The 24542-nt window shown below is 32.7% G+C and overlaps 3 protein-coding genes across 8 annotated transcripts in view; 1 reads left to right on the forward strand and 2 right to left on the reverse strand.

Annotated features, from left to right (window-relative positions):
• Positions 1–13305, reverse strand: part of LOC141446767 (uncharacterized) — a 34468-nt gene extending 21163 nt beyond the window's left edge. Inside the window, exons 1-9 of one of the 5 annotated variants that reach the window (XM_074113503.1) lie at positions 13168–13305; positions 10445–10759; positions 9690–9914; positions 9354–9502; positions 8188–8362; positions 7050–7226; positions 6549–6686; positions 1872–2133; positions 1586–1724 (exon numbers count right to left, since the gene is read on the reverse strand). In XM_074113503.1, the coding sequence (XP_073969604.1) occupies positions 1586–1724; positions 1872–2133; positions 6549–6686; positions 7050–7226; positions 8188–8362; positions 9354–9502; positions 9690–9914; positions 10445–10747 (1568 nt within the window). In that variant the 5' untranslated portion in view covers positions 10748–10759; positions 13168–13305. Of the gene's footprint in view, positions 1–1585; positions 1725–1871; positions 2134–6548; positions 6687–7049; positions 7227–8187; positions 8363–9353; positions 9503–9689; positions 9915–10444; positions 10760–10867; positions 11091–12489; positions 12657–13167 lie in introns of those variants that run through there. The other 4 variants (XM_074113501.1, XM_074113505.1, XM_074113502.1 and 1 more) reach the window with 4 other exon arrangements.
• Positions 3164–6457, forward strand: LOC141446770 (ATP-dependent DNA helicase pif1-like). Its single transcript, XM_074113511.1, has one exon. It carries the CDS (start codon positions 3730–3732, stop codon positions 5992–5994), a length of 2265 nt encoding a protein of 754 aa, XP_073969612.1. The 5' UTR covers positions 3164–3729; the 3' UTR covers positions 5995–6457.
• Positions 13306–14850: 1545 nt separating the features above from the next.
• On the reverse strand, positions 14851–24541 carry LOC141446777 (D-2-hydroxyglutarate dehydrogenase, mitochondrial-like). Of its 2 annotated transcripts, none has more exons than XM_074113527.1 (9): positions 24233–24541; positions 24007–24149; positions 23708–23927; positions 23424–23621; positions 22464–22657; positions 22225–22393; positions 21124–21413; positions 15417–15585; positions 14851–15274 (listed from the first exon to the last, which is right to left on the reverse strand). In XM_074113527.1, exons 3-9 carry the CDS (start codon positions 23910–23912, stop codon positions 15021–15023), a joined length of 1479 nt encoding a protein of 492 aa, XP_073969628.1. In that variant the 5' UTR covers positions 23913–23927; positions 24007–24149; positions 24233–24541; the 3' UTR covers positions 14851–15020. The 2 variants fall into 2 exon arrangements, with proteins under 2 accessions (XP_073969628.1, XP_073969629.1); XM_074113528.1 differs by having other exon boundaries at positions 24000–24149.
• Between the last annotated feature and the right edge of the window lies 1 nt (position 24542).

The raw sequence follows: 24542 nt of genomic DNA on the forward strand, positions 1-24542 counted from the left end.
GGTCAGACACTGACCCGCGCAAGCTTTTTCACTAGGCAACCATTTGTTTGTTTACGCGGGTTGATTTAGATTTTCTAATTGTGTGGATAATTTATATTCTATCTGCATTTTTTTCAATCATGCATTGACACAAAAGCAATTTAAATGCTATCTATAACCTTTAGTTTGATCATTACAGTTCTAAAACGTAAATGACGACAAATGCTTTTGTAGTATTTGAAATAAAGCAAAAGTGTTTACAAAATATCAAATAAAATGTACAATTTTACTCATATTTTGTTTGTTAAAAAAAAATCGACAACCCAAAGCAATAAAGCCATATTTAGATTTTTCTTCAGATAAAACACACTTTTGTTCAGTTATGTTTGTAAAGAAAGACTTCCATAGCACTTGTTTCGTCCCGTTTTACCCGCTAAGCCAACTGAATTTTAAAGATGTTAAGTTTTAAAATATTCAGTTCAAAAGTTTTAAACTTAACCCTTGTGCAAGTGGACATTAGTGACCCTCTTAGGCTCTTGCTAGTACTAAAAAAAAAAAATGAACAAAATTTGACCCACGTCCCAAAAAGATTCGCCATCCCTGATTTATGGGACTTCTAGGAAGGATATGATGCCCTCTTCCTGCATCTAACATAGTAACTTCCCAGTAATCAGATATGAGCTTTATTAAAGTTAACTTCATCTACTCAAATAATTTTTCAGGTGCTATCGCGTTTTAGGCTCACCCTTTTCAGTGTTCAGAATTTTGCTACTAATTTGCATTTGATTAATATTATACTAGCCTTATATGGGTAAAATTAAAGAGCATAGCACTTTATAAGGGATGGTTAGTGTCACACTTGCCCTTGACAAATCACATAAAAAAGAATTTTCGTAAATATGTTTAAAAAAGAACAAAAGTTTTTTTATGGAAAGAGGATTTCATCACTAAAACTGTGATCTATTTCGTAAAATGGCATTTTCAATTGTTTACTTTTAACCAAAATATTACTGGATCTGAACGAAATTAAAATCTACACTTTAAGCGAACTTTTTTCCCCCATTTTAGAATTACGTTAATTTAGATCATGTATAAATTTGGTAAAAAATCAAATTGGAAAAACTTTAAAGAGTAAAGGATTGGTAAAAATAATGTAGTTTTGAATCTTCTCAGTACAAGCTAGCTTAAAGAAACTAATATTCTCTCGTTACGACATCAGGTAAGTCATCGGACTGAGAGTGAACTTTAATTGCTCTTGAACAGAAATTCTGAGGACAAAATGTAGCTCCAGAAGCCAAAACGGCAAAAGGAACTCAAATTAGCTGGGATCCAACATTTCATTCCTACTTCAGCTCGTTATTTCAGCCAAAAAAAAATCTTGTAGTGTTTTATTTTAAATTTCTAGCTACTTTTTACCCCATTTTCGAAACTAAACTCTCTTACTACTATTGGGACATTCCAAGTACTTTAAGTTCGCCTTTGAACAATTTTTTCACGATGTTTTTAAGTTTATTGCAATAAATATACTCTTGTAAATTGAAAAAATTGTAGATTTTTTTTTTTTTAATAATAAAAATAAATATATCAATCAAAAACTAATAATGACCTTTGCCTAACCATTTTAGACTTTTCCAAATCGCTTTTTAGTTTATCAATTTCTTCAATTTGAATGACTTGTTCACTTTTCTCCACGGACAATTTCGAAAAAGATTCGTCTACTTTTTTGAGAGCTTCTGCTTTATGATCTGGAAGTTGAACAAATAATTTTACTAAACATGAGAACAAGGAAAAAAAACCTAATTCGAAAATACACAAACAACAAGCTGTTCGAGATATTGTTATAGTTATTACAATACAGTAACAGGTTAATATTGTATTAGCCATTTGCATACCTTTAAGCTCTTTGATCATCCTTTGGAATCGATGATGCTGTACGGTCAAGGAATTGATTTTCAATCTAGACCTTTCAATAATCTCATCTTTTTGTTTCAGTGATTTTTCATAAGAAATATGTTGATTGATGATTTTATCTCGATCGCTCACAGCTTTTTTCTTTTCGTACAATGTTTTTGAAAATTTACGATCCAATATGGCTAAAGATCTCTCTAAATCACGAGCTTTTAACAGCTGATCTCTTAGTTTTACTTCTTGATTCTGTAATAAGGAAATGTAATGTTTAAAAGAGAGAGAGAGAGAAAAAAAAACAATATTTATAACAATCGTGCCATCCATTGTAGAAAAGAAGAAGAAACCGCTCTGTAGGAATTTCCTGATCCAGGACGAAGGGCATGAATGACAGAGTTTGGCTTTTTGGAGAACAACTCGTGCCTCCAAGTTTCACCCAACATTCTCATTCCAAACTCTTGATCTAATCATCAGACGAACTGGAAATGGAGCCACAACAATTCTTCTGGGTCGCAGTTGGATAGATTGATCTGCCTCAGGGTGCTAATTTAATCTAAACTTAGTTTTAGATTAAACAATTTGATTAGAGGATCATATTTAGAATGTAGACAACACATGGAATATACAGGAGTTATAGGAGAGTAAGGCCATTTAATTTTACTTTATTACAGGAATTTCTATGGTAGAAAATAATATATTTAGACTATGTAACAGCTACTTTTCTTTTTTATAGCACTTTAATGGGGAAAAAAATATTTTCATACATTTTCGGCGGGGGTTCAACCCCTAAACCTTCCCTGATAGTGTCTTTAGTCGGATCGCACAGGAACCAAACGTTCAGAAACTTCTAATGTAGAATTTACGTGAATCAATTTGTGGAAAACCATATATTATTCCGGTAAAAAAAAACTAACTTTAAAGAAACTGCACAAGTGCAATATATATATATATATCTTAATATATATAAATCTCGTGTCACAATGTTTGTCCTCAATGGACTCCTAAACCACTTAACCGATTATAATAAAATTCGCACACCATGTGCAGTTCGATCCAACTTGAGAGATAGGATAGTTTAAATCTCAAATTATAGTCGCAATTTTAATTTATTGCTAATTATTTGTCTGTTATTATTTGACAGTCACAATTATCTGTTAACTCCAAATGATTCTAACAGATGTCGATACCTTTCGACTGGGTTGAGTAAGTAATCAATAGATGGCGCTGCTATGGTAAATCTACGAACGTGTCATATAAGCTACATTAATATTCAATTTTTGGTATCACACGTTGTTGGCTGTATACGATAGAGTGGCAAAAGCGAGGTTTGCCTCATGCCCACATTTTGGTTTGGCTTAAAGATAGAATCCGTCCTGAAGAAATCGATGAAATAATTTCAGCCGAAATTTCAGACCCATTAATTGATCAAGAATTATTTGATATTGTCACCAAACACATGATCCATGGGCCATGCGGTGCTTTCAACATGACGTCACCGTGCATGGAAAATGGAAAATGTAAAAACAACTTCCCAAAGCCGCATACGAATGACACGATCACGGATATTGATGGTTATCCAATGTATCGCCGCAGAAGTACTGAGAATGGTGGCCACACATTTACAATGCGACTGCCGAACTTTCCAAATCAAGTTGAGTTTGATAATCAGTGGGTGGTACCATACTCACCACTACTTTCAAAAACTTACAAAGCTCATATCAATGTTGAGCTTTGCAGTTCTGTTAAATCAATTAAGTATATTTGTAAATATGTAAACAAAGGCAGTGATTTGGCCATATTTGAAGTACAAAACATAAATAAAAATGACGAAATAGCACGATACCAATGGGCAGATACATTAGCAGCAATGAAGCTATTTGGCATATTCTCAGCTTTCCCATCCACGAAAGAGATCCTGCTGTCCAACATCTGGCAATACATCTTGAAAACGGTCAACGTGTATACTTCACTGAAGAAAATGTTCTCCAAAGAGCGTTCGAAGCTCCGAAAACGACTCTAACTGAATTTTTTACATTGTGTCAAAAACCTGATGTTTTTGGCCAATTCGCGAAGACATTGGTGTTTGGTGATGTTCCACGTTATTTCACATGGAACAAATCCAGTAAAAAATGGGAGCCACGGAAACAAGGAAAACCACATCCTTCCATTACAGGCATATTCAAAGCTAAGACATTGGGGAGACTTTACACGGTACATCCAAAGCAACGTGAGTGCTTCTATTTACGTTTGTTATTGGTGAATGTTCCCGGACCAACGTCTTTTGAATTTTTACGAACAGTTAATGGTCGAGTATTCAATACATACCAGGATGCATGTCGTGAACTGCAATTGCTAGAAGACGATAACCATTGGGACTTAACGCTTGCTGATGCTGCGTTGACATCAACACCGAATAACATTCGTCAGTTGTTTGCAATTATTTTGACGACATGTTATCCCTCGCAAGCACAAACTTTGTGGGAAAAATATAAAAATTATATGACAGAAGACATCTTGCACCGAATTAGACAAACAAATCAATGCCAAAACATAGATTATACACCAGAGATGTACAATGAAGCATTGGTCTTGATCGAGGATTTATGTGTTCTTATTTCAAATTTACCACTTAATCATTATGGTATGCCATCACCTAATCGTCCAGCCACCGACTTAGTCAATACCGATTTACAACGAGAAAACCAATATGACCATGGAAGTTTAGCAACAATTATCATGAACAGTGAACCATTACTGACAGCAGAACAAAAAATTATTTATGATCGGATTATGCTGGCTGTTGCTGCTGAACAAGGCGGTTTTTTTTTCTTGGATGCACCCGGTGGAACCGGTAAGACATTTTTAATATCGTTGATTCTTGCCAAAATACGGTCGCAACAAAAAATCGCATTAGCAGTAGCATCGTCAGGCATTGCGGCTACTTTACTGGATGGTGGGCGAACAGCACATTCAACATTCAAGCTGCCATTGGACGTTCATAATAAACCAGATGCAATAGATGCAGATGGAATAGCTGCAGTGTTGCGGAAGAGTTCTATAATAATTTGGGATGAGTGCACAATGGCACACAAATATTCACTTGAAGCATTAAACACAACTATGCAAGATTTAAACAGCAATAATAAACTTTTCGGTGGTGCTATCTTACTTTTGTCTGGTGACTTCCGGCAGACCTTACCGGTTATACCTCGCTCTACTTTCGCGGATGAGATTAATGCATGTTTGAAACAATCATTCTTATGGCGAAGTGTTGAAACACTTCGATTGACCATAAATATGCGAGTACAATTGCAAAATGATTCATCAGCACAAATATTTTCCGAACAACTGCTAGATATTGGGAACGGTAAAATAGAACTGCAACCAAATACGCAATGCATTAAACTACCAGACAATTTTTGCACTGTTGTTCAAGATAAAAATGAATTGATTCAGAGTATTTTCCCGGATATACAGAATAATTATTTGAATCATGAATGGCTTAGTCAACGGGCGATTTTGGCAGCCAAAAACGTTGATGTTGACGAAATTAACTTCCAGATACAACAGTTGTTACCAGGCGATCTGATGTCTTTTAAATCAATCGATACTGTTGTTGATGAAAATGAAAGTGTAAATTTTCCGATTGAATTTTTAAATTCATTAGATATCCCTGGAATGCCACCACATAATCTTCGATTAAAGATTGGTTCCCCTATTATTCTCCTCCGTAATTTGAATCCACCTCAATTATGTAACGGTACGCGTTTGGTCATCAAAAAGATCACCGGAAACATTCTTGAAGCAACCATTTTGGCTGGGAAGTTTAAAGGAAAAGTGGTCCTGCTGCCACGTATTCCGATGATACCATCAGATTCTACCATACCCTTCAAAAGGCTACAGTTTCCAATTCGTTTAGCTTTCGCCGTGTCTATAAATAAATCTCAAGGTCAAACAATGTCCATTTGTGGTTTAGATTTGGAAAATCCATGTTTTTCTCATGGGCAACTATATGTTGCGTGTTCACGTGTTGGGAAACCGTCGAATCTATTTGTGTTAGCTAAAGACAGGTTAACCAAAAACATTGTGCACCGATTGGTGTTAAATTAAATTGAAATTGAAAGTATTTATAATTCAAAAAAATAGATATTAATGTTTAAAAGTTTAAGACTGTCTGCCTTGCCTACCTCATTCATGAGTTTAAGCGTCACATGTTATTTACTGTATTATACTGTAATATACTTATATTTGTTATAAAATTAAATGGAAATAATAAATCTGATAAATTTTTATTTTGTACCTATTGATTTCTGCTTAATATCAAGTGTAAGAACATTTTAATTAATTCTGTTCAACGTACTTCCCCTTCAAATCTCAATCCAGTGAATTTGTATACCAACATCAACATTTTCGTCTTTGTTCGTAAATAATTTCATTGTACTAAAGGGTTATAGTAGTAGAAAGTCAAATAAGGAGATCACCATATTTTTTTACAAATACCATCTGTGTGAAAAAGCATAGTGGACTCCGTGACTGATGTTCTCTTATTGTTCCTCCTAGATTGTTTACTATAATGTAATATAACAAAAACTTTAGCCACAGCAACGCGTGGCCGGGTCAGCTAGTATATATATATATATAACTATATATATAAAAAGACACACCTGGAGATATCGAAACATTTGATCATAAGACTGCTGTAATTCGGACATTTCTCTTTTACATTTAGCTCCTTCATCGGCATAATAAATATTTTGTCTGAATACATCAGTAGTCTTTCTTAGGAGTCCATCGATTTGTGCCTGAAAGTATTACAGTGAATTTATATTATTTTTTATTTTTTTTTATTTAAGGCGCATCAACAGCTGAGGTTATTAGTGCCCGGAGCTTTTTCCAGTGCACTGCCGGCTTCCGGACAGTGTTCTCTCGTTACAGACAACACTGTCCATCACCGGACAGTGAGCTGTAAGAAGCTCCTAGGAAGAGAAAATCTACGGGTCAGCTGCTGGATTCGAACCCGGGACCTCCGCGTGGGAGTCCAGCATGCTAACCTCATAGCTAATCCCTTCCCTAATTTATATTACTACTATTATTATTATAGGTTTAATCGCAATAAAAACTGTATTGCGAGCGAGCAATATTTAATTTATAATTTTAATACTTACTGCTTGCGCAAAGTTTGCCTCTTCCAATTTCATCATGTGCTTTTCAAAATGCAAAAAACTTTTTTGCACCAATTTAAAGATTTTATTTGAATTAACAATTGCTTTACGTAAATCGCTTCTTTCATTATCAACTTTTGCTAATAATTTCTCTCGTTGAATCAATAATTCATTTTTTGCCTTGAAAAAAATTAAATAAAATCTTAAATTCAGAAAAAAATTAAGAAAAAGAAAATGAATTTAAAAAGCACTTCAAGTATCCGTCTTTAAAGGAAAGTTTTAAATAGTTACATACTTATTGAACAAAATTCTTTCATGGTTTAGTGATTTATTTATTAAAGTAAGTATATGATCTGGGCTTATAATCTGATATTGGAAAGATGGTGCTCTACGCCGCATTGAGCTTTAGGGATGCGCTAAACCTAAAAAGTTGCATACTCCAAGTAAATTAACTGGTTCTGTGTATAATTGTGTAAGGATTGGGCGGGTACAGTATTGAAGGTTTTTCCATTTAGTTCCGCCTAGATCCTAAAGAAGTGGCTCATTCTCTTTTCTCTACGGATATCTTGTAAAGGAGATGGCTGCTACCGGAAGCTTACTCAATTCACCAAATAAAAGTTTCAATTCCGCCCTAATCAGAGAGAGAAGAACTTTGTATCTCCTCTCTGCCTGATCCCTTTTATAAACCTTTTGACCCGTAGACAACCGTCTGTGTCCTGTCCAAATCAAAGTTACTCCATCACCTTCAAACTCCCAGCAATTGTTTAGGTTTAGCGAATCCCCAGGCAAAGTCTAACTCTACTACCCAATCCAAGGTGACACTCTGGCCGATGGCATAGGAGTAAATATGAATGAGAAGAGCTACTCCGAGCCCCAAGTACCCCCTTGAAATAATTAGCATGGAAACAATATTGCTGACAAATGTAAGCTAGGAGTCGAACATTAAACAAATCTCGTTTCAATGGTCAACCATACATAACTTTGAATCAATGATTTTGAATCTATAAAAAGAAATTTTTGGATCTAATCATACTTTTTGATGTATGAGACCATCCTCAGAATTCTCCTTTTATAAATTTTGTTCTTATAAAAAGCGTAAATGATTTTATGTAAATTATTATAATAATAATAAATTAATTACCGTAATCTCTTTTCTTAAATCTTCAATCTGTAAAACAGACGATTTATATAAATCGATCACTTTGTCCCTTTCTTCTTTCATTTCCGCCAGAGTGCGTTCCACGGCGTCCATTTGTTCTTTTAGCTTTTGTTTCTGTCTGGCGTAAGCCTCACGTGCCCGTCCCGAAGTACCAATTCTATGTTTGTACGGATTGTAATATTTAATGATGATTAGTAATTTAATGATGTTAAATTATTTATTGTTATCTAACGTTACCTTTAGCACATAGAAGGCTAATAAATAAAATAAGTTTTGAGTAAACAATAACCTGGAGTTTATTTCATGAGACAAAGCCAGTTACATGATTGTTTAAAACATCATTTTGTTTAAAAAAAACATGACAAATAATTCCAACTTATCTACTTTAAATGGACCCAAGGTGGCATGAAATGTCTTATTTATAAATTAAAAAGGATTGGCCATTGAATGTGTGACTTTTTTGTCTATTAAAAACCACCTATTTTCCAAAATATTTTCGTAGTCCAGAAATACATTTTTGCCACAGGAAAGGAAGTTTCTTGAACCTCTCAACAAATAAAAAAAAAAGGGGGGGGCTGCGCCCCTAATTACTATTTGAAAATTAAAACAAGAAAAGATTTTAAAATTAAAACCTAGCCCTGATCTTTCTTTAAGAAAACGAAATGAAAAGATGGGGAAATTTATGTCACTTTTAAAAACAGTTTCCACTTCAATTCAGCGTAGTAATCTAAAAATATTACTTTGATACGTCCTCTTCTCCGAGATCAAGAAATTTTGACTGTCTAACAGAGAAAAGTTATGGCCTACCCTGATAAAATAAACAAGCGCTGAAACTGCTAATGGCTGAATGGTGAAAAGCCAATACCAAAAAAAAAAAAGAAGTTTTGTTACGGTGTTTGGTTTAAAATATATTTGTATGTAGGAAGAATAAATTAGAAATAATTCTCGTATAATCTGGGGGCCGATCTTAATACTTAGTACAATTCCTAACCTTTTACCCAACGCTTGAAATACGCTGACTCCAGTATTTCGCCCCTTCACAAAAAAAAAAAAAAATCTTTAAAAAAAAAAAAGCCAACTATTGTAGCACGCAAATAACCTCTCAAGAAAAATGGAAAAATTAGAATAAAATAAATATCAGCATTTACTCTTCTTCAATGTCCGCTTGGATTTCATCTCTTCTTTGCATCTCCTCATGAAGATGTTTAACTTCAGCTGATTGTATCTCCAATTCTTCTTGTAATTTATTTTCTCTTAGATGAAATGTATCAATTTTCTGTTCATAGCCTTCTATTATCTAGAAAAGTTAAAAGAAAATTCTATATTAGAATGAAAATAAAGTAATCTAGAGATGATAGTCATTCAGTTTGCGAAGAGCCAAAGATATACCATTTCCACAGCCATGGCAACCAATTTTCTACTGGCCATCTTTTTTTGTTTACTTAAGAGTGTTGCTAAACCTTTAATAACTAATCTGTACTTACATAATTTCGTTCAGCCACTGCTTGCTGAGTTTGTTTTAGTTGTTCTTTTAATTCATCAATGCATTTTTCCTGGGTTATCAGCGTCTCCTTTTGTTTACGAGAACGTGCTGTACACAAATCGTGCGCTTTCCTATGCAATATTATTGTTTCTATCAATTCTGTAAATGTTTCCACTAGATTCGATGGTACTATACTTTCTGGCAATTTTTGGATATCTTCTATGCACTAAACACAAATAAATACATGAATATAATTATTTTTATGATACAATAACTTTTATTTTAGTCTCCAATTTAAAATTAATTATTTTTTAGATAATTTCAATAAGTTCGAACAAGAAAAATTTCATTCACAATTTCCAACTAAAACTTCGTTGAAAAAATATTTGAACATTCTCTTACTGGCTAAGAAAAGTATATTGAAAAAGTGGCTTTCAGAAAATGGTCACTATAATATTTGCCAACAAATTATATCAAAAATTGAAAAATTGCAGGATGATGCGAAAACTTCAGGGAGGGAGTTACGAGTCCAGAAAAAAAAAAAAAAATTCAGAGGAAAACTTTACAAAATTAGAGTGTTAGGCATTTAGGTGTGTAAATAACACTTAAACCTTGTAGCAAATTATCTGAGCTTTTACCAAGAAAAACGAACTCAAAAATTGTCCATCGGCTTGACGGAATGCGGTCAAAACCTTAGTTTTGGTGGATAATAGTACTATAATCTAGAAGAATAATAATGATAATTGAATTACTTACATTCCCAGCTCTAATAACTAGATCTTCTACAACTGGTTCTTGTGGTAGGTTTTCTAAAAGATAAAGAAGATCTTGATCTACCAAAGGATCTTCATCCATAATGGGCGACTCTGGTTTTTCTTTCAATTCTAGGCTAGCCTCCTCTTCTGCTTCTTCTTCATCATCCACGAAATGAAAATGACGAGTAACCTCAACTGTGCTGACCTTAGAGTCTGAAGTCTTACTTAAATTATCATCTTTCTTCACTTCCGTACTATCACTTTTGGCTTCTTCCACGGTATCGACCGTTCGCGACCCGGACATTTTGATTTCTTCCTTTAATTAAAAAAAAAATTGTGTGTAAATTAATATAATGGAAGGATTATTTCTTAACTATATTCATTTTCAGTAATAAAGTGGCAATTCTTATCATAATATTATTACCGCTTCATTGAATTATTACCATTCCAAACTGGATTTGCTGCTTTATAAAACTGAATATAAGAAATTCAAAACTAAACCTACTTAATTAATCATTTAGCGGTGAACAAACAGCTTTTACTTTAGCCTACATGATTTTTTTTTTTTTTTACTTGAACTAGGTGTGAGTTTCTGACGAAAAATGGTACATATATAATGTACGTTCATGCAAAATATGAACGTCTTTACTTACTGCTAGCCATCCCAAAAACAATTTCAGTTCATGAAACCTTCCTTCAATCTAAACAAGTAAACATTCCCTCCCTCTAACATTAAAATGATAAAACCCTGTCTTTGGAACTCTTGATAAAATACTCGTATGAAGTCTCTACAATTAATAGCAATAGAGAATTCAGGTAAAGTTTGTCTGGTTGATTTTTAAAAAAATTAAAAGGAAAACCAGTCATGAGATGTTCAGTAATTTCAAAATAAGCTAATACTGAAAAAAAAAAATCAACGTTTCTCAAAAGAAAGCTTAAACTCTAAGTGCTTGTTCTTAATTACTCGAAGTATAAAATAAAAGCGATTGCCTATTAGTTTCAGGTGGCTATTAAAAATTAGATGTCTAAGTGACTGAGTACAGATGTACATAGTCTACCATTAACATTTTTCCAACAAAGAGAAAGTAGCTCGGATGCGGGACTGTATCTGGGGAACTTTTACTTACCAGTCCGCGCTAATATGTCAGAGTTCATGAAACTCACTTGTGTCTATAGCTTTTTAAAAAAAAAAGTTTAAAAAAGCTCCTTGCCTGGCGCTCACTATAATGATTGCAATACTGAAAAGTGTTATGGAAGAGGGGCTTTATGAAAGACTTTATAAGCGAAAGTTTGGCTTTTCAGTGAATCATGTCTTCAAGCTTTCCTGTCTCCTAAGTCTAAGCGAACTTACAGGATGAAGGATGTACCCAACAAAGCACTCAGACCAAGCTAAGGTCCTAATTTAATATGTAGTTCCAGTAAGACAATAATAATTGAAGTCTAGAAATTGAGTATGATATACTTTTTTTAAAGTTACGCTACCTTCAAAAGTTTATCTGACAGATGAAAGTACAATAGTTTATTTTCAAAGGAAGTTCTAGTATATTTAAGATATTACAATAAGAAATGTCATTACACTTATAGGACAAGACGGTAAGATGAGTCCAAGAAATTATACCGAAGGATGATGATATGTCGGAGATATGAATCATGAATCATTAGCTTCAAAGCAGCTGCATGCTGAAAGCTTTCTTCGCAAAGCAAACTGCAATTGAAACCTACTTCCAGAGACAATACTTCTTTAGTGGGTGCTCTTACAAAACTCTACGACACATTGCAAATCAAACTTGTGCAAAGTGTGCAATCTAGCAGTGATTAGCAGTGAACCTTAACCCAAGTCTCTTGGGTGGACAGTAGTATTATTCCAAAAAAATATTATTTTCAAAAAAAATAAGAAAATAAAAGTTCAAAACTAGTCTAATCAGAGGCAAACAACTTAAAATCAAATCTTAATTAAAACAATCTTACTTCATGTGTCCGAATATTTTACGTCTCATGAACTTAAAATTAAACTAAGTTTCCAAACAAACATTATTGAAAGCTTACATCAAGTGATGAACCAGTTAATAATCTCGAATCATCATAACTATCGGTATAAGCCATGCTTCTATTTTTATTAAATTATTAGATAATCAGCTACTACTATAAAAATCAAAAACTATTAATATATATGTAATCAAAAACAATACTACACTGATGCCATATGATGTATCGTAATAAGATTATAGGAAATATCCACTCAATCTAAAAATGAATGATTTATTTTAAAGAAAAACAGCTGAGGAATGTTTAAATACATGTCCATGGTGACACCAAAACATAGCAATAGCATGAGTTTTATCAATACATAAGGGCAGAGGTTTCAGTTTCAAAATTTCTGCTGCTTTAACGCCGACAAAACATATGTCCATATGTCTCACTGTTTAATGTGAGATATTATTTGCATTTTGTTGTAAACTTCTAAGGTTATTAGCGCCCGGAGCTTTTTTCAATGCACTACCGGCCTCCGGAAAGTGTTCTAACGTTACTGACAACAATGTCCAACACCGGACAGTGAGCTGAAAGAAGCTATTTGCAATTATTTTATCAATTATGCTTAAGTAAATAAGCCGTAAACGAAAGACACCTTAGAAACTAGTTTCGTGATCAAATTTATCGTTAATGTAACAAGTAGTATAAATAATATTAGCGGTAAAAATTTTACTAAATTTCGTTTAAACTCACTATTATTGGAGTCCAAAATTTCCATCTGCCATATATTGGTGCGGCAAGTTGTCATTTTGTGAAATTTGCTAATATTTCCTCTGTAATATGTCTAACGAAAACTGTACAAAACGTATCAGTTGAAGGACCGCTTTATTTATCGGTAATGTCAAGAAGGCACTGACGTGATGCAAAAAATTTGAGTAATTTTTAATAATATTTGTTAGTATTTCTGGAAATCCTATTGAGAGTTAGGGTTTTTAACAAACAAAATATTAAATTTCCAATAGTTTTCTTTTTTTCTTTTAATTGAGGACTTTACCTTCAGCCTCCAGCACCAACACCATTTTGAAGTCACTTGCTTCAAATCAAATCTTAATTAAAACAATCGTTCTTTACGTGTCCGAATATTTTACGTCTCATGAACTTAAAATTAAACTAAGTTTCCAAACAAACATTATTGAAAGCTTACATCAAGTGATTAATTTTTTATCCTTACTTCAGAGGATGAAAAGTTGTTACCAATCCATGATTTTGTTAAAAATAACCTTTTTCATCAACATTCTGGACTCTAGTCTAGATTAGCATAGTGAAACTCTTATCGGGTTAAGTGTTACAATGTATACGCAAACTTAAGTCATTAGTTGCGCAAGGAGTAATGGCAAAATGAACAAAATAACAACTGGGCATACAAATATTCCGTATAAGGAAATTTTGAACACAAATAATAGTGAGTTTAAATGATTTTTAGTATTATTTTGTCAGCTATTTTAGTAAAAAATATTTAAAACATGAAATAAGTAAGATAAGCTTTTTGCATTCAAGAGAGAAAAAAAATCTGGTATGAACTCTAACAAGACTTACACTGTTCTGTTCTGAAGGGTCTAAGTTAAGTACACATTTACTGAGTGGATAAATTTTCACTAACAATTCCCCTAAGTCTCAACTTGCTCCAAAACTGTACCCTAAAGAGGCTTAATAGATTCTTGATCAAGTTTGGCAGAAATAAATGGTTAGAGCTTCCTTACCTGACATTAAAGTGCCATCATACTCTTACACCTACTAATGGAAAATACTGCAATAGTTAAACTATCGAAAAGTGAACGATTTTCATGAATGAATTGTCATTCAATTCGAAATTGTATGTAGATATGGATTTTTGGGATTTCGAAAATATATAATATACTTTAGGAAGGGAGTTGGCCCCGATGAAAGAAAGGTCCCCTCTTATACTATTATTAAATAATAGCTCTAAATCTTCGCTATATTTTGATAAAATTTCGCAGGGAGAAGAAGTGGAAAGGGAATTATTTCAATCATATCGTATTCGCAGTTTGATTACTCTTTGCCATTTTAGGAAGAAGTACTGCGAACGCCATTTAATTTTTATAACATTTCTTAAGAGAACGTATTGTCAGTTTTCTAATACGAAATTGCTAATTATCTACAAATAAATACCTTCCACTATTATTAGATAAGTTTTACTAATAATTTTTTTTGTGTGGAAATCTTTGAAGACAGCAACTCTAAGCATTATGATCTCCTTATCAGTAGATTAAGTTGCGCTGGTACACAATATCTTGTTACATTGAAAGTGTTGTTTATTGTCACAAAATCATTTCGTAGGTATTCATTTCTCACCATTAAGGAAATGTTGGAAATTAAAAAAACTACTGAACTTTTTGTGCAGTTCTTTGGTTTTTAAGTACTAAAACAAACTTTTATTTGCGTACTATTTTTACAAAAACTTTATTTAGCAAAAAATATAGTTATTTAATAGTGAAACAATCTAATACAAACAACAATCAAATTAAACTGATACAAATTTCTTCTTTTTTTCATTTTTTAAATTTCAAGCATTAATATTTTCCCTTCTATACAAATACTTTGTATGGATTCATTATACCTTTAGGATCTAGTGCTAATTTAATTTTGGCCATGATATTGATAGCTTCTGGAGATTTCCCATATTTGGCTAGATATTCAGCTTTCTTAAAGCCAATACCGTGTTCTGCAGATATACTACCACCTTGGGCAGATGTCCACTCGAACACATACGGTTCAATGAGACTGTGTACCTCATGGTCAAACATTTTCGACTGTACGTTCAAGTGTATGTTACCATCACCTGAAATTAATTAAAATATATATCTATATATTTTTGAGATAATTAAAGGTTTTTCATTTACTAATAAAATAACCATCAAAAATATTTTTGTTATTACAATTTCCGAGTATGAGAAGAAATATATAATGTTTTTTTCCCTTACCAACATGTCCAAAGCCTGTTACTGAGACAGCATTAGTACCTTCCAATCTTCTTTTGATTAGGTGTACAACTTCATAGTACTTGTCCAAGGGTAAAGTTAAATCATATTTGTAAACATAATGACCAACAGCTAATGATTCTGTTATACGTTCTCTTATTTGCCATAAGTTCTGTAATTAAAATTATAAAAAAAATCTATTAATTTTATTTACAATATATTGTTAGAAAAAAGGTAAAAATTAATGAGACATTATTTCCACAGCTGCATGCAATTTAAATTTCCCAGTGCTTTAATTGGAAGCTGAAATGAAAATAAGCCCAGGCATTTTCCTGCTTCATGCACCGAAACTCGGGCTTATTGAACAAGACGATTATTAAAGCCCGAACTATAAGGTTGAAAAGTGAGAGACAGTTTTTCTTAATTAGAATAATTTGTTAGTTCAGTGGAAAATTCTGCCCGGGAAAGACAGAGGACGTAGCAACATGGTTATAAAGGACATATCCCAAGAAGTTCGGCCAATTTAATTGGTTTAAATAAATTGTGCAATGTCAGACACCAGATTATCATAGGAATTACGATTATTTATGGGATTTTTATCATCAATAAAATTATTTATTACCCTTTATTTTGTTTTTGTTTTTTTAAATGAATTTTTGGAGTATAATTTGTATTTTAATAATGAATATTCTAATTTTTACAGAAATAAATTAAGTTTTACTGTTTTATGAAGTTTTATGATAAATGTTTTGGCGGCCCCCCCTCAATTGAATTGTAGCCTAGTTAGGTTTAAATTTTTGGGTTATAACAGTAAGACATAACAGTTTTGTACGTGCTAATAACAGCAGAAATACCAGATTGACTCTTACAGCTTTGTTATAAGGGCGCATTTTTATTGGACAGCATTGTTACGTTTTCATCTGAATGAATGTAAAAATTGCATGCAAAATGAATCAATACAGCATTCTTCAGATTGATAGAACATTTGAAAAATGACTCACCCAGGATTTTTTTTTTTTTTTCAAGAGTATGATTATTTTTTAACTTTAAATAAATTTTTCGACTCAAGTGAACATAAAATTCATTGAATATGACAATAATCTGGTGCTGGAAACGCGAGTAGCATTACTGATGTTCAGTCGGCCAATCGATGCAATAATTAGACTTAACGTAAATAAGTTTATTCTTTACTTAAGTTCAATTTTTTTTTTTAAATGGATCTTTATACAGGGTGTACACGGGGAGGTGATTCAGCAGCTCAAATGCAACAAAAAATATTCTCTTCACTTTGGCCCGATTCTCAATAGTGTCCAAGATATTTGCATTTTTAACTTTTCCGTCGATATTCACGTTTTTCGCCATAAAAACGGCCGTAACTTTTCTATCCTTTATCCTACAACAAATCTGCTTATTCCAAACGAAAGAGCATTAAATTTTCTATAAATTTGCTCAATACCGAGCCTCAAAACGTTTCTTATAAATTTCTGTTAAAATTTTCAACTCCATTTTTTCAATGATTAATGAATCAAGGAGTCACATAATTTCAGAAAAAGTTGCGCATTTATTGAGCTTTAAGACAATATGGATTTTTTTGGTGTTTAATAAAACCCTACCCCGAATAGAGGGGTGTAAATGCAGAAAACTGGGATTTGCGTAACCGACTTTTCACTACTAATTTACTCAAATATCAATTATTACCATTTTAGTAACCATTTTAGTTTAGAACAATTATTATTTTATAAAACGGAAGTAAAAAATAAAGTAGCAATAAAACACAGAAGTGAAAAAAGTACAATAGGCAGGTGCCTAGTTAAAATTGCTACAAAATTCGTTCGAACTATTCAAACAAGGAAGTGGGAAAGAATTGTGGCAAATTTTTAGTTTCTTGACTACAATTATTTGTGCAACATATTTTAACGACAAAATGGAGGTTTTTTTTTCATCAAAGTTAATTAATATTAATTCAAAACCAATCAATTCTTGGAGAAGGAACAAAAAGAAAATAACCATTTTATTTTTGAATTATTATTAATTAATTTTGATTAAAAAAAACTCCATTATGTCATTAAAATAAGTTGCATAAACAATTATAGTCAACTACTGCATTTTATTGCTACTTTATTTTTTACTTCCGTTTTATTAAATAATAATTGTTAAAAAACTAAAATGGTTACTTTTCTTTTTGTTCCTTCTCCAAAAATTGACATTTGAGCAAATTAGTAGTGAAAAGTCGGTTACGCAAATCCCAGTTTTCTGCATTTACACCCCTCTGTTCGGGGTAGGGTTTTATTAAAAACCAAAAAAATCCATATGGTCTTGAAGCTCAATAAATGCGCAACTTTTTCTGAAATTATGTGATTCCTTGATTCATTAATCATTGAAAGAATGCAGTTGAAAAATTTAACAAAAATAATCGAGAACGAATTTTTTAGACATTAAAGTAAAAATTTCATTGTTATAAGAAACGTTATGAGGCTCTATATTGAGCAGATTTATAGGAAATTTAATGCTCTTTCGTTTGGAATAAGCAGATTTGTTGTAGGATAAAGGATAGAAAAGTTACGGCCGTTTTTATGGTGAAAAACGCGAGTATGGTCGGAAAAGTTAAAAATGCAAATATCTTGGACACTATTGAGAATCGGGCCAAAGTGAACAGAATATTTTTTGTTGCATTTGAGCTGCTAAATCACCTCCCGAAGTTTCGACCACACCTCCGTATACACCCTCTATATAGGGTGATCCATTTAAAACGCACCAATAACTTTTTAGCAAAGCAGAATTTCGAAAAAACCCATCAAGTAAACTATATGTTTTTTTTGGTCTAGTTTTTAAATTTTCCATCCCCGATGCTGTATCTTTATTTTTGGCGGAGTTACGGCCAAAAACCCGATTGGGGTTTAATAAGGACCACTAGTTTTGACAATGATTATGAAAACTACATAAAAAACTATGAAAAATGACGTTAACCCCGTTTCGATATCTCTAATATTTGTCGAGTTATGTAAGATCAAAGTTACAATTTTATCTATTCGTGAACGGTTTTCAATATTAATTTTCCACCATAAATACAAGTTTTGGGAGGTCCTCTGACTGCAAAAAATGTTTTTGGTGACGAAATGCCAAAAAATAGTAATCATTGAAGATTTTAAAACATGTAGTGTAATGTAATGGTTGTGGGTGTATCAGGATAAATTAGTTTTATCATCAAATAAAAGCAATCATCACATCATTTTAATGCATCCAGTATGCAAGACTTCTTGACCTAACATTACGGTAAGAAGCTCATGCCAGGGTGTTGATTTGGTGGTCAAGAGCGTGGCTTTGTAAGCCGGAAATCCACAATTCGAATCCCGCCTATGACTACATTTTATTTAAAAAAGTATTATTATTTTTTAAGTAATAAGAATGACTGCATACGCGGGATTCGAACTGGGGATCTTCCACTTACAAAGCCACGCTCTTGACAACACCCGCCCATCCAAGGCAAGATAATGTTACCGTAATGTTAGGTCAAGAAGTCTTGCATACTGGGTGCATTAACATGATGTGATGGTTGCTTTTATTTGATGATAAAACAAATTTATTCTGACTCACCCATAACCATTACATTACACATTTTTTTTAAATCTTCAATTATTATTATTTTTGTTCTTTGAGCCCCAAATAATATTTTTGCAGGCAGAGGACCATCCAAAACGTGTACTTCTGGAGGAAAATTAATATTGAAAACCGTTCACGAATAGATAAAATTGTAACTTTGATCTTAAATATCTCAATAAATATTAGGGATATCGAAACAGGGTTAACGTCATTTTTCATAGTTTTTTATGTAGTTTTCATAATTATAGTCAAAACCAGTGGTCCTTATGAAACCCTAATCGGGTTTTTGGCCGTAACTCCGCCAAAAATAAAGATACAGCATCGGAGGAGGAAAATTTGAAAACTAGACAAAAAAAAAAATATATACCTAGTTTACTTCATGAGTTTTTTCGAAATTCCGCTTTTCTAAAAAGTTATTAGCGATTGGTGCGTTTTAAATGGATCACCCTGTATATATGTATATAATTCTTGATGTTTATATATATATATATATAAACATCAAGAATTAAATTTTCCATAAAGTACGTACGTCTAAAAGAGTATTAAGTATTTTTCGAAATGTCATAAATTTTCTACCAAACATCCTTTGAGATTACGAATAGATCTTTTAGTATTAAATTTTTTAATATCAGAAGAAAGATGGAGATTGTATTAAAGTATTCCTCAAATTTTCGTTTGCTAAATAATTTTTAAATTTCTTACCATTTTTACAAAAATCTTATTTTTTTTTTAATAATAAAGTTATTCAATAGAGAAAGTTAAAGAAAGAGAAAGTAATTTATCTTGTGAAGGTATCAATTCAATTCCTGAAATTAGTCTTATGAAGATATCCTTCGGATCTTCAATATCAAGTAGAAATCACAACTGGCAGATGCTGGAAACTGCCTTGTTACATTCTTGCATGATTAAACTTCGTTATTTGTAGAGCTTGCAATGCAATGATTTTCTTATCAAAGCTGTAACTGTAAGCTAATTTACAAAAAATACAATGAAAACAATGTTTTTCTACAAAATATTTGGATAGGCTCTGATTTGGGCCATCCTGTACTCATAAAAATCATCTCTTTTTTGTATTTGTTATTGTTTTGATTGTTTACAGCCGATGAAATTTTAAAAACTTTTAATTTTATTCCATTTTAATTAATTTTTAAGCGCTAAATCACCATGTCAGTTTTCATCTGTCTGGCAGACTTGATTTTTTGACACAAATGCCGTTATTGCAGAACAAGTTAGTGTCTGAACCTCTGTCTCTGCAACTTCTTCTCTTCTTGCTGTGAAATATTATTACATTGTAATCACACTAAACTTGTGTTGTTTTTTTTTTGTAAATCTTTTGTAAACTTCATTTTATTTGAACATTAATAAAAACAAATGTATAAACACTTCCCAATTATGCTTTACCAGTGTGGTCCATTGTATTTTCTTATAACTTGTTACCCTCACGTTATATTCCACCACAGTTTTACGCCTGGCCTTCAGTGCAGATAATTAACCATTATTTACTTAACTTGAGACAAACTCATCTGCTACGTTAGTGATTCACACTGGCCAATGAGAGCTTCCTACGTGGACGAATTCTTGTAGTTCAACTTTTTGAAAGACTTTCGAAATTCTTTTATGACGGCATCGCACGACCAGAAGTTACTTTTATTACATTTCCTCAAAATATCTTTAAACCAAGCAATTATCCAACTTCTGGCTGAGCATCTTCTGTTCTGATCTGGATCATGGAAAACGGAGAGTAGCAAACCCTTCTTCTTCTGGCCAGAGTGGTATTTGCAGTAAAGGTATAATTCATAATTCTCTTTCGAGAGCTTCAACCTTTCCTACTTACGACCCTTTCTTGTTTGTTCTCGACCCTTATCTACTTCTTCAGTGAATCAACTGCCTAAAGGACTCCTTTATGGATTTCTGAAAGCACATCCATTATTTAAGAACGCAGAGTCTCTCGCCCGCATACAGGCCTTGGAAGTTATTTCCTTCGATAAATCCCAATTTAATTAAGTGTTACAACTAATTACAATTTAATTTTTTTTTTTTTTTTAACCAACCTCAAAAGTTAAAAGTCCCTAAGAAAAAAATAAATAAACTTAATCAAAACAATACTCACATTCATTCTTGCTGGATCAGATGTGTATGTACCATCTTTGACAATACCAGAAGAAACAGCTTTTTCTACAAAACCTTCCATTTTTTCATTATCATGTTCTTCTCTTGAACCGTGCGTTTCAATAACCATATAGAATTCACAAGCAGTACTTAATGGAGGTTTCAAGTTTAAATTGTTGACCACAGAATACATACATCCGGCGTCCATCATTTCACAGGAGCTTAATGTCTCCGACAATTCTTTCTTGGCCAATTGATAAATAGACAAAACATCGGAAAAATTGTTCATGCCTGTGAATAAATAAAAAAAAATGAGAAAATTGAAAAGAAAGAATAATAATTAAAACAGTAATATGAAATAATTAATACAATACGAAATCCATTAAATGAAAATAAAAACACGAAATTACTATAAATCAAAGAAAAGCGAACAAAAAAGCTACAATAAGCCTAACATTTAAGTGTATTTATCTTCATACAATGTTGGTAAAGCATATGTGAAAAATAGATATAGCAGTACAATGTTAATGACAATGTTAATCAGGGGTCAAACTTCACCGCGATATGATAAACCAAAAAGTTGAACTGGCCCGTTAAGCCACTCAGGGCTGTACGACCTGGTTGACCCTAGGTAATGTCTTCCTCATGCACCTGTTTTTTTTTGTTTTTTTAGGAAACTTGGCGTCTCTGCCATCTTAAATAAAACACTCTCACTACTGGCAACCCAACACCATGAGATAGTTGATGAATCCATTCCGAATGATGGATGACACAAGAGAGACTTTTTTGAGATTACAGCCTCCGAATCACCAGACCTTTCTTGAAGCAAGTAGCCATTCCTAACCATCGCTTCCCCTCAAAAATCGTTGCAATCCTGCAACTGCATGTAATGGGGTCCCTAAGTTGGTGTATTATACAGAAAAATGGGCCTATCTGCAATTACTTAATAAAATTGTTTGTTTTGTTTCTTCTCTTTTCTGTTTCTCCATGATTTACTTTACTTTCATGAAAACGTATGAAAACACCGTGCAAGTGTGAAAACACAGTTACCTGTTTCCGGAGTTAATTAGTTTTTCAATGAGTTAGGGAAGAATTTACTTGCCTAAGAAAGCTAAGAATGTGGATTGAGGTCTAACAGGACATTGAATGACGGCTCTTGTTATGATTCCCAAAGTTCCTTCAGCACCAATAAATAATTGTCTAAGATGATAACCGGTATTATCTTTCTTCAAAGCATTCATGAGATCTAATACTGAACCATCAGCAAGTACCTGAAATGATAATAATCCTAGCTAATCAAGAACAATATTAAACAGTTAAATAACTGTTATTAACACTCACCACTTGCAGGCCAAGTGTATTAGCTTGCATCGATCCATATCTGAGTAAACGTAGTCCACCAGCCGATGTAGAAATATTACCACCAATTTGACAAGATCCTTTCGCGCCAAGATCTAAAGGCATCATCAGACCGTGTTCAGCTAGTATTGCATCTAATCTTTCCAATATACAGCCAGCATCACAGCTTATGGTTCCTGTAAGTAAAATAGTTTTCTCTATAGTGCCAGCTTCAGAACCGTTTCCTTGTGTAATCTTTTATACCTTATGTTCACAACTAACTTTCATAACACCTTGCAACCCCTTGCGAGTATATCCAAAAGTAAGGTGCCGAAATGGCAAATTCCTCGCAGGAAAATATCATGTTAACGAATTTGAGCGTTCATCTTTTGCGTAAGCAACACTGCTAGGTCATGAGGGAAGTGGAAATCTGATCTTTACTTCTTTTGGGGCCCCCGAACAACTACTTCTAATAGCAGTCCAACAAAAAACTGACCAGTTTGAGAACTGTCACAGCTGGGATTAAGGTAATCTTCAATCAAACACTTCAACTTATGGTTAAAAGGCGGGTAGAAGAGTTAGCCTCAGATATCTGGGAGGGGAGCGTGGTGAAATTTTTTTACCACGGATAAGCAAGAGAAAATCCGGTTGCATTTATTTAATTTTTTTCCTCAAATGACCCTTCGTGGTATCAAAGAATTGTATTACTAGCAAAGAGATTGATTAACTACATTGTAAAGAATATAGTGGTAAGTCTAGAGTTTCAGTACCCATAAAAGTAGTCGCCAAAAATGGCAAACTTATGTTAGACCCTAGTTCATTTTTGTATTAAGTTTTCATTGAAATATGAGAAAAACCTTTTCAATAAAAATTGTAGGTTTTTATAACCCACTTTGTGTGTGTGTGTATTAATATCCAAGCCTTGATATTCTTGACAAATATTGATAACCAACATTAACTAACCTGCCACATCATCGACGAACAAGATATTGTTCATTAAATTGGTAGATACAACTATTTCATCGAACACCGGCACAGATCCTCCTACAAGTCCAGTATTTCCTCCTTGTGGACATACGGCCAATTTATCCTGATTACATATTCGTAAAATATCTGATACTTCTGGAGTACTAGTTGGACGTAACACAATTTTTGTACAGCCTGATAAATTCTAGCATATCAGATACGATTATAATACAAGATTTTATTTTAGACATAATATTGATTAGTTTTTCTTTTATACATACCACGAACAATTTTCAGCCAATCAACATTATATGGCTCTACATCATCTGGATCTGTTAGAACACCATTGGGTCCTAGTACTCTTTCAAATTGTTGTATGTGTTTATCAGTTATTTCTCCAAAATTACCTCGCTTGATGTTATATCTGTCCTTTGTTAAAAAATTAAGTTGCGAATAAAGTCTTCGGAAAATTTTGTTGGTAGACATTCCTACTTCATAAGTCTGAAAAAAATAAAAATAAAAGACGCGAACAAAAACTATAAATACACTGTTCATAAAACAAATAGTCTTCACATTCAACCTTTTCCTGATTTAAAGCTGTGAATACAGTATTTTGTGTAATTCTTATCTAAATCAACAGGAATAACAAGGTCGAATTTTACAGCACCAGATAAACTGCACTCTTGATTATAAACTTCAGCAAAAACTTCTGTTTAATTCAATCTGAATAAATAAATAAAAAATAATTGAAATGTGCTGGAAATTATATATCATAGACATTTTTTGTTTTAGATAGTAATAGTAACCTTCTGATAGACGGAAATAAATACACTGTTCATAAAACAAATAGTCTTCACATTCAACCTTTTCCTGATTTAAAGCTGTGAATACAGTATTTTGTGTAATTCTTATCTAAATCAACAGGAATAACAAGGTCGAATTTTACAGCACCAGATAAACTGCACTCTTGATTATAAACTTCAGCAAAAACTTCTGTTTAATTCAATCTGAATAAATAAATAAAAAATAATTGAAATGCGCTGGAAATTATATATCATAGACATTTTTTGTTTTAGATAGTAATAGTAACCTTCTGATAGACGGAAGGTTATATTA

Source organism: Rhodnius prolixus, unplaced genomic scaffold (genome assembly GCF_049639745.1).
Source record: "Rhodnius prolixus isolate KJV_2025 unplaced genomic scaffold, Rpr scaffold_7, whole genome shotgun sequence".
NCBI lineage: Eukaryota > Metazoa > Arthropoda > Insecta > Hemiptera > Reduviidae > Rhodnius > Rhodnius prolixus.

What these genes read in the sequence shown, in the direction of transcription:
- LOC141446777 (XM_074113527.1), bottom strand. Translation starts at nt 23,912, where the DNA reads ATGTCTACCAACAAAATTTTCCGAAGACTTTATTCGCAACTTAATTTT. An exon ending in CTGATCCAGCAAGAATGAAT is followed by an intron (nt 15,586 to 21,123) that starts GTGAGTATTGTT and finishes TTTTAATTACAG; the next exon opens with AACTTATGGCAAATAAGAGA. An exon ending in AACAGGCTTTGGACATGTTG is followed by an intron (nt 15,275 to 15,416) that starts GTAAGGGAAAAA and finishes AATTAATTTCAG; the next exon opens with GTGATGGTAACATACACTTG.
- LOC141446770 (XM_074113511.1), top strand. Translation starts at nt 3,730, where the DNA reads ATGGGCAGATACATTAGCAGCAATGAAGCTATTTGGCATATTCTCAGC.